Source organism: Babylonia areolata, chromosome 25 (assembly GCF_041734735.1).
Source record: "Babylonia areolata isolate BAREFJ2019XMU chromosome 25, ASM4173473v1, whole genome shotgun sequence".
NCBI classification, from domain to species: Eukaryota; Metazoa; Mollusca; class Gastropoda; order Neogastropoda; family Buccinidae; genus Babylonia; species Babylonia areolata.
The window spans coordinates 26,692,315-26,702,851 of NC_134900.1; the positions used below are offsets into that span (position 1 = coordinate 26,692,315).

The 10,537-nt window shown below is 42.7% G+C and overlaps 1 protein-coding gene across 8 annotated transcripts in view; it reads right to left on the reverse strand.

Annotated features, from left to right (window-relative positions):
- Positions 1 to 10,318, reverse strand: part of LOC143299444 (uncharacterized) — a 46,145-nt gene extending 35,827 nt beyond the window's left edge. For 2 of the 8 annotated variants that reach the window (XM_076612651.1, XM_076612649.1), the window contains exons 1-2: positions 7,037 to 7,282; positions 4,454 to 4,704 (exon numbers count right to left, since the gene is read on the reverse strand). In XM_076612651.1, coding sequence (XP_076468766.1) covers positions 4,454 to 4,541 — 88 coding nt within the window. In that variant the 5' untranslated portion in view covers positions 4,542 to 4,704; positions 7,037 to 7,282. Of the gene's footprint in view, positions 1 to 4,453; positions 4,705 to 6,253; positions 6,336 to 7,036; positions 7,283 to 10,177 lie in introns of those variants that run through there. The other 6 variants (XM_076612647.1, XM_076612646.1, XM_076612644.1 and 3 more) reach the window with 6 other exon arrangements.
- Between the last annotated feature and the right edge of the window lie 219 nt (positions 10,319 to 10,537).

Below are 10,537 nucleotides of genomic sequence, written 5' to 3' on the forward strand. Positions count from 1 at the left end.
TTGTTGCATTCTTATCCATAATACAGATCAGACTATGATGACTATCTCTGCTTCTTTGTTGCACTCTCTTATCCATAATACAGATCAGACTATAATGACTATCTCTGCTTCCTTGTTGCATTCTTATCCATAATACAGATCAGACTATGATGACTATCTCTGCTTCCTTGTTGCATTCTTATCCATAATACAGATCAGACTATATGACTATCTCTGCTTCCTTGTTGCATTCTTATCCATAATACAGATCAGACTATATGACTATCTCTACTTCTTTGTTGTACTCTCTTATCCATAATACAGATAGACTATAATGACTATCTCTGCTTCCTTGTTGCATTCTTATCCATAATACAGATCAGACTATAATGACTATCTCTGCTTCTTTGTTGCACACTCTTATCCATAATACAGATCAGACTATAATGACTATCTCTGCTTCCTTGTTGCATTCTTATCCATAATACAGATCAGACTATGATGACTATCTCTGCTTCCTTGTTGCATTCTTATCCATAATACAGATCAGACTATATGACTATCTCTCATGATGGTTCTGACACTCGTGTGGCTGAGACTGAATACTGGAATTTATCTTCCAAACTTTTCTGAGATTCCTTTGCATTGGATTTGAAACAGTCTTCTTAGACCTTGCAGTTCTGAAGCTGTATGGGAGAGAGAGAGAGAGAGAGAGAGAGAGAGAGAGAGAGAGAGAGAGAGAGAGAGAGAGAGAGAGAGAGAAGCGCAGAAGAAAGATACAATCTATACATATCACATGTGAGGAGGGTTTCTGGGGCTGAAATTGTCAGTTTGAAAACTTGACAAAATAAACAAACGATGGTTATTTTGCCCCGTGTACACTTTCTACGGTAACTAATCAACAATTAAACTCAACTAATGACCTCTCTCTCTCTCTCTCTCTCTCTCACACACACACACACACACACACACACACACACAGGAGCGCGCGCGCGCGCCTGAACACCGAGAGAGAGAGAGAGAGAGAGAAATTTCAGACTTAAAACTGCGAATAGGATTAGCACCAGCTGTTTTGTATCGTGAACTTCGCGAACAAATTTTGGCCTGCTGATTTACTGGAAAGCGCCGTCGTGTCATTCCATGAGGGGCACGCACACACACGTGCGCGACAAACACACACACACACACACACACACACACGCGCATGCACACATAGACACACACACACACACACACGCATGCACACACGCACACACACACACACACACACACACACACACACACACACTGCATGTTGCGAATAATTATTTCCGGCTGACTGTAAGTTCCCCTGCCACTCCCATCACTCACTGTGGCTGAGAGGAAACAACAACAACAAAAACAAAACAAACAAACAAACAAAACAAAACAAAAAAAACCCACGCCCTACAACTTCTTCCTCTTCTGCTGCAGCTTCATCTGCCACCCACCTACACTCTAACTGTCGCTTAGCTATAAATCAAACCGTAAAGGGCTTTCGTTTCAATGTCAAAAACAAATTGAGTGACTCGAGTGGATCTTTTTTTTTTTTTTTTTTTCTTTTTTTTTCGTTTCGGGTTGTTTTTGTTTTTGTTTTGTTTTGTTTTTTAACGGCACACCTTTGACTCACTTCAGTCACTGCTTCAACATAAAACATAATACGTCCAGTGAATAAAGTGTTTCTATTGCGCACACGACTATCGTGCCCTCTATATTGTATAGGCCAAAGTTGTTGTACCATCATTTCAGTCCGCAGATTGTTGATTGTCTGCGACACTGCAAGAGGGATCGATCGTCTGCTTACTGTAAATTCACCTGAGTAGTTACGCCCCTAATCGAGTCGTTTGTACTGATTGGTCAATTTTATTGCTTCAAATCCTTGGCTGCAAACAGGCCTACTTTGATGCAAAATTGGACACTAAGCAGTAACAACAAAACCCCAACTTCATCACACACACACACACACACACACACGATTAAACTCGTGTGCAGTCGCTCAGGGCACGCAACCCCGACATAAAAAAAAAAAAAAAAAAAAAAAAAAAAAAAATCCGCACGAGGAGGAATTTTTGTTTAATGTCCCGTCACACATATCGGTGATTGAAGGCATTTTGTTAAAGTATTTATGGATTCATCTGAGTATTATCGGTTAGAAGGGGTGGGAGATGTTAGAGAGGTGGAGTGTTGGGGGAAACTGGGAAAATGAAGGTAAAAATGTAGGTGAAATTTGGAAGAAAAAAACCCCCTCTAAATACAGTTACAGGAAATTACTTAAAGGACTTCGTAAAAGAGAAGTCGTTAAACTGACAAGCGAAACAACTGATAATGAATGCAAAAAGTCAAAAACATCAACGTTCTCAGTCACTTGTGAAGACACACTTTCGTGTACAAAAGGCTTCATCAAGCTACAGTGAAAAATTATATGCTCACGACTCTCACTCCGTCTAGCTCAGGCCCCGCCCCCTTGACAGAGGACACTGTACCCATAGCCTGCAATTTTTGGCAGAGAAAGTTCGAAATTGAGCTTGACGAATGACGGGCGCAATAGCCGAGTGGTTAAAGCGTTGGACTGTCAATCTGAGGGTCCCGGGTTCGAATCACGGTGACGGCGCCTGGTGGGTAAAGGGTGGAGATTTTTACGATCTCCCAGGTCAACATATGTGCAGACCTGCTAGTGCCTGAACCCCCTTCGTGTGTATATGCAAGCAGAAGATCAAATACGCACGTTAAAGATCCTGTAATCCATGTCAGCGTTCGGTGGGTTATGGAAACAAGAACATACCCAGCATGCACACCCCCGAAAACGGAGTATGGCTGCCTACATGGCGGGGTAAAAACGGTCATACACGTAAAAGCCCACTCGTGTGCATACGAGTGAACGCAGAAGAAGAAGAAGAGCTTGACGAATCAGCCTGGGCCAGGGCCGTGAACACTACACAGGAAACTAGATTCACTGGAAGACACTACACAACATGTACCCTACAAACATGCTGCTTAATAAAATGAAATTATCAGAGAGTAACAAATGTTCTTACTGTAAAGATACGATAGATTATATTGAACACTTTTTTTTCATGGCTGTCCAGTGGTGCCGAAGCTCTGGGGTTTCATAGAGCAAAAAAGTCTAACAGATATTAATGTTAACATAAAACTTTCATCAACTGACGTATTATTGGGCGTAACACGTGCAAACTACCTGAAAGATCATCATATGTTTATCAACAAGATATTACCGACTGGTAAAATGTGCATCAGCATTTTTGAAAAAAAACACGTAGTTTGCTTTTAGTCTGCAATCCATATTCAAGCGAGAATATATTATTAGAAAACAATTTGGTTCACAGAGCAAATTCGGATATGCAAAAGAAAGACGAATTACGTATATATAAAAGAAGAAGAAAAAAGAAGACTAGAACCTACATATGATGCGAATATATTCACTTATCTCTATGCACTAACCTTGTTGTTTGTATGATGTATTCCTGCTTATCAACTGCGAATGTATTCATTTACATAAACCATCGAAAGAATGCTTGTCTGCACGTTAAACGTTATGTTATTCCCTTCTCTGCGTACGTCTACAACATAGTAAGGGAAGAATAAGGTGTGAGAGACGAATGAAAGAGACAGACAGGCAAACCGACAAAAAATACACCAGAACAATAAAAAATTAAAAATTAAAAAAAGAAGCAAACATTCGATAAACACTAACATCTTGCATGCACGTATATTGTCCATTAAGAAAGAAGCAAACAAAGAACTGTGAGTGAGTGGGTGAGTATTTGTGAAAAAAAAAAGGTACGACGATTAAATGAAGTAAAAATAAAAAATAAAAATGTATATAAAAAAAAGTCCCCGCCCCTCTTGCCCCAATCCATTTTTCTTCATGCGCACACGCGCGCGCGCGCACACACGCATACACAAACACAAGCACGTGCCCATACACACACACACACACAAACACACACACACTGACACACACACACACACTGCACGTCTAACAATGATCACTTAAAGTGGAAAAAACGTTAAATTATCAAGAAAGGCAAAACACACACACACACACACACACACACACATACACACACACACACTGCATACCTAATATCACTTAAAGTGGAAAAGACGTTAAATCATCAAGAAAGGCTGAAAACACACACACACACACACACACACACACACACACACACACACACACACACACTCACACACACAAACACACACTGCACGTGGAAAAGACGTTACATTAAAGAAAGGCTGAACACACACACACACACACACACACACACACAAACACACACTCCCTCACTCTCTCATACACACACACCCTCACTCACACACACGTACACGTACAAACACACACACTCACTCACACACACACACACACACACACACACACCTAACATCACTTCAAGTGGAAAGACAGGCACACACACACACTCACGCACTGACTCACCTGCAGTTGGAACGGCGACAAATCCCACCATCATCAGACACCCAACGATGGTCGCGGCGATGCCAACACCCACAAAACCACCTGCCATTTTGGCACCTTCAGTCAGTTGAACACTATAAAAAAAAAAGAGTTTTAAACCGTTTCTCTGCCTTCTAATGAGTCTTCCAATTTTCTAGCTTGTCTCAGTCAGTGCCTGCAAAACGAACCAACGCGTTTAGCAGGCGACCGTACAGGGATGGTGTGGGGTTTCCCTGAAAGAAAGAAAAAAAATGAAATAAACAAATAAAAAATAAAGAGAGAAGTGGGCATAAGAAGGCAAGTGAGTGAGGTTGGTAAGAGAAAAAGAAAGGGATAGACTGACAGAGAGAGGTGGGGGAAGGGGGAGAGAGAGAGAGAGGGAGGGGCGGGGGGCGGTAAATAATGTATCAGATCATAAGACTGAGGCAAGTTCGATCTGTTTATCAGCGACTGTGTCAACCCATCAACAAATACAGGGACACACGCATAAGGATGCGCGCACGCTCTCCCTCTCTTGTACATTTAAGCACTCATGCACGTTCACACACAGAGAAACACACACGTACACATACAGCTAGTGCACACAAACACAACACACGCATGAATGCAGACACACACACACACACATAGTATTCACTTGTGGGATCAGATACATACTCATACACGAACGCATGCATGCACGCACGTACGAACGCACACACACACACACACACACACACACACACACACACATGCAAATACCAGGCACTTCAATGGAATCAGATACATCCTCTTCCCAGAGAAGCGAGAAAAGAAGAAGCAGGATAATTATACTGGCACGGAAAACCGTAATGATACGAAAGGAGCTGGAACACTTAATAATTTTTTGTTTAAAAAAGAAACACACACAAAAAAAGGGAAAAAAATAAGGGGAACAGAATGGGGGCAGGGGGTTGGGAAGGGGGGGGGGGGGGGGGGGGGGGCAAGAGAGAAAGGAGAACCAATATGTCGGGGAAAAGAAGGAGATGATCATCATGAAGGAGTAGGATAAGAGAAAGATAAAGGAGGGACATGAAGTGGAGAATAACGGATAAAAGAAAAGAAAAAAAAAAGAAGATAAAACTAAAAAGAAAAAAAAAGAAAAAAAAAGAACGAGAACCAACGAGGAGAACAGGAGAAATCAAGTAGTAGTTGAAGTTGGAGAAGAAAAAGAGAAGAGGGGAGGGGGGGGGAGAGAGAAAATCAAGAACACGAAAATAAGAGAGAGAGAGAGAGAGAGAGAGAGAGAGAGAGAGAGAGAGAGAGAGAGAGAGAGAGAGGTACAAGAAAAGAAGAAAAGGAAGAAGACTGGGGGAAAAAACAACTATATCGAGGACAATATCCAGATCAGTACCATCAACCAAGTATGAACCCATCTGCTTACTTACTAACCACAACAGTTGCTGTCACCACTTCCTTCTGCTGCAAAATGGGCCGCTGCTATTGCTGAGCCATCTGCTACTTATCTCTATGCCCTTTCTACCACAACTTATCGATGACGATGACCATTACTACAATAACTACTGTTGTTGTGTGTGCCGCTGCTATTGCTGCGTCCTCTGCAACTCATGTCTATGCCCCGCTCTAGATGACGATCACTATCAACGTCGTCATTACTATCATATTCACTTCTACAATTACTACTGTTGATATGTGCTGCCACTGCTATTGCTGCGTCCTCTACAACTCATGTCTATGCGCTCTATACTACTCATAGATGACGATCACTATCAACATCGTCATCGTCATTATCATCATACTCACTTCTGTCCTTGCTTTGTGGTCGACAAACTGCTTCTATGTGAGCCGCTGCTTTCGCTGTCTTCTGCTACTTATATCCGTGCCTTCTGTACCATCACCAGTTACGTCTATGCCCTCTCTACCATTACTACTTATGTCTATGCCCTCTGTACCATTATTACTTATGTCTATGCCCTCTCTACCATTACTACTACTTATGTCTATGCCCTTGTACCATTACTGCTTTTGTCTATGCCCTCTCTACCACTGCTATTTACGTCCATGCCCTCTCTACCGCTACTAGTTGATGATGACGATCACTATCAACGTCGTCATCGTCAATTTCATCGTACTCACTTTTGTCCTTACTATTTGGCTCTACAAACAACTGCTGCCATGTGGGCCGTTGCTATCGCTGCGTCCTCTGATACTTACGTCTATGCCCTCTTTACAACTATTACTCTTAATGTCTATGCCCTCTTTACAACTATTACTCTTAGTGTCTATGCCCTCTCTACCACTACTAGTTGATGACGATCACTATCACCACCAACGTCGTCATCGTCATTATCATCATTCTTACTCCTGTCCCTACAATTGGGTCTACAAACAACTGCTGCTGTGTGGGCCGCTGCGTATTGCTGCGTCCTCTGCTACTAATCTCCATGCCCTCTGTACCATTACTGTTTATGTCTACGCCCTCTCTGTATAATGTCTATGCCTTCTCTACCACTACTGGTTGATGACGACGACGATCCCTATCAACGTCGTCGTCGTCGTCGTCATAATCATCATCTTCAATCTCACCTCGTCTGTTCTGGTCACCGACGGAGGTCGCCACCTCGTAGCACTGACGACAAACTTGGGAAAGGAGCACACACACACAGTTGGATAGAGTTACAATCCAAGTGCTGTACAACGACCAGTGAAGTGAAGGACTTTACAGCAGCCCGTCAGCCGAGACCAGTAGGCCCACTTTGCAGTGCTACTGCCGTCACATGTATGTATGTGTACAGCCAGAGATGGATGAGAAACTAACTGCCTGCGTGCCGGACTGGACTCCCTGACTGAGCGTTCAAGGAAGTGTCACCAGAGTGCTTCTGTAAGGATGGGTGACACGGCAGATGAGTGCCCACTCCGTTTCTTCCCCGGGTTAATTTAATTTTTTTTTTAAATCACTCTGTGTGTTTAATTGGCCGTATGTAATGAAAGGAAAATCATAAAATGTCAAAATGCTTCTGACGTTATCCTTCCCTATTTTTGTCTCCCATTTTTACTGTCTGAAAATGCGGAATTTAGTCTCACGTCTTGGATTTGTATTCTTTGTGTTTTTACTGCAGTTCCAGTTTCGGTTGTCTTCACACTGAGCCAGCTATTCACCAGATGACTTTATAACAAGCTTATTCAGTTTTTGTCTGTATGTAGTCTTAAACCAGACACCAGGTCTGCTCGGATACACTTTGTTTCACACCGCAGGGAGTTATTTATCTATTCAAGAATTATCTATTCATTTATCTCCCTGGACGAAATAGCATGTCTACCATAATGAATCATCAGTCATTGATTAGTTCATTCAATTTCAAGTTATCTATTTACTTTATTTCTCATTATTTCTTTATAAATTTTTACCCATCCCCGCTCCTCCTTTTCCTTATTATTACCCCCTTTCTTATTTGTTTATTTATGCTACTAACGACCTCCTCCATGACAAGTTGTGTTAAGTGGCACTCCACGGGGCAGAAATGGGTGAAGAGGTAACTGGAGCTCATGTGAGTCTGGTGACCCAAGCACAACTCGAGGAAATCACGACTGAGTAACTTGATTCGATGTTCGCTGCCGTCATTTCAGTATTTCTTCGGTTGAAAAGAATAGCATAGGCTTTAGACCAAACTGGGGAAAGTATGAATACATGAGTGGAGGAGTGTGGGGTGGGGGTTGAAGGGAAAATACAGGATAGAGAGAGAAAGTGGTGAGGAAGGTAGAGAGAGGGGGGAGGGGACGAGAGAGAGAGAGTGTGTGTGTGGGTGGTGGTGGAGAGAAATCTATGTGTGTATAAGAGAGCGAGCGAGCGAGCGAGAGAGAGAGAGAGAGAGAGAGAGAGAGAGAGAGATTGTTTGCGGGAGAGAGAGAGGAAATTTATGTGTGTATAGGGAGAGACAGAGAAAGAGAGGAATTCAGCTGTAAAAGAAACAACAACAACAACAAAACTTATTTCAGAAAGAAAGCATAACGAGAACATGAACACTGAGTGACGAGCCTTTACCAATCACATCACTGAACAGGCATGAGCAATATACCCTACATACCGATAAAGCCTACTGACGATGATCAAAACTGAGTCGGCGGACACCGTCAAAGGTCTCATTTCACAGATAAGACCCACAACTGAATTAAGAGAACCAAGTAAAACGGTTTTTTATATTTATTGGATAAGTATAAAAGATGAACGTATGTAATGTTTCAATGACCCCTGGGGGCACACGAAATAAAACTCCTTGCCTTGCCTTGGTTCAAAAGAAAGAATGAGAGTAGGTCGGAGGGAGGTAAGAAAGAAGGGTGGAAGAAAAAGAGAAAGACAAGACAAAAGAAAGAGATTAGGAACCTGGGAGGCAAGAAGGTGGGGCGGAGGTAAAGAGAGAAAGATAGGGAAAAAAAAGAAAAAGAATGGCAAAGTTAGGAGACAACAAAGTAAAAGTTCTCAAAAGAAAAGAGAGGGAGGGAGGGAGGGAGGGAGGGAAAACGGGCGGAGGAAAGAAACGACTGGCAATGGGGGAAAAAAAAGGCGGAGAGTCATGTGACAACAGTACACGTAAAGTGGTATCTGACAAAGAAATCGCACACGTCAGTCAGGAATTTTTCCTCCTTTTTTTTTTTTCTTTTTTCCTTTTCTTCTTTCAGCCCCCCTCCCCCACCCCCCCAATCCCTCCCTCGGCTGGAACCTTGAACCAGTCTCTAACAAAGAAACTGACTAGCATACGCGTCAGGAATTCTTTCTTTTTCTTTTCTTTCTTTCTAACCTTGGGACCTTGAACCCAAAATGCATTTCTTATTACGAGTTCCACTGGAGTATACCTATCGTTCAAGCGAAGCATTCAAAACATCTCTTGGCAGTGGATCGGCAAGTGTCACAGAAGTTTAACTCAAGTTAACTGTACATGAATATACTAGCTTACGTATCTATGTACTCATTTGATCGACCAATCAAATAGTTAACGACGCTAGTTTCTCACTACAACACGGGCTTCATTCTAAGTCTGGAAATAACAAATTGCGTGGGTGAGTGTGCGTGTGAGTCATGTGTGTGAGCGCGCGCGCGGGCGTGAGAGACGGAGAGACAGAGAGAGAGAGAGACAGAGTACAGTACAAATGGGTATTTTCCATCAAAAATTCCACTCAAAACGCAAACACAGATGCACACACACACACACATCATAGTTCTCGCGTGACTGCACTGGTGTACCTGCGCATTTACACGCTGATTTTTTCTTAAGAAGATTGGCTCCATCTCTCTCGGCTCTCCGCACACACGTACAAGAACACACACACACATACTTGTACACACAAATTGCTTCTGTCAGTCGTTAAAACGAGCATCAGTTGAGAGAAATGAGCACGGCAGATGCTTTCACCCTAAAAAAACAACAACACTGACTAGAATACCGAAAAAACGTCAAACATCAAGGAAAACACTTGAACAACAAAACGAACGGTTAAAACAAAAACGACGGGGGAAAAAAACACAACTTCCACAGTATTTTCCTTGCGCTGTGTGTACATATGCCGATGTCCACTTGTTACTACACTGCTATACCACAACTGTCATTATATTTTAAACAAATGAATTCTTGACTTAAAATTCACGCACGTCTGTTCATCAGTTTTTCAAAACGAGGAGAAGAAACAGATCCATCGCTATAGAACAAGGGACAAACAGAATGCGTCACTTACCTTTGTTAAACGTTTGATTAATACTCCAGAGGCATCGGCACACCGTGACGATTTCAAACGAATTCAACCGAGAATATTTTTGATGCCGCACGCGCGCGTGTGGCAGAATGTTCTCTGCCTGGTGGTAGGAAATAGTTCCCCAGGTGATTCAGACCCCCAAGGTGTATTTGGATGGGATCCTCTGAACTGCGAGCTTTCTCTTCTGCCTCCACAATCACTCTTCCTCTCCGTGTGTGTTTTCTCTCTTCGATTTAGTTTGTCTACGCCTCTGTCCTTTTCTAAACATGTGCATTGCTGCATTTCAATGTGTCAGCGCGCGCGCGTGCGCCGTGCGTGTGTGTGTGGTGTGTGGTCACGGTG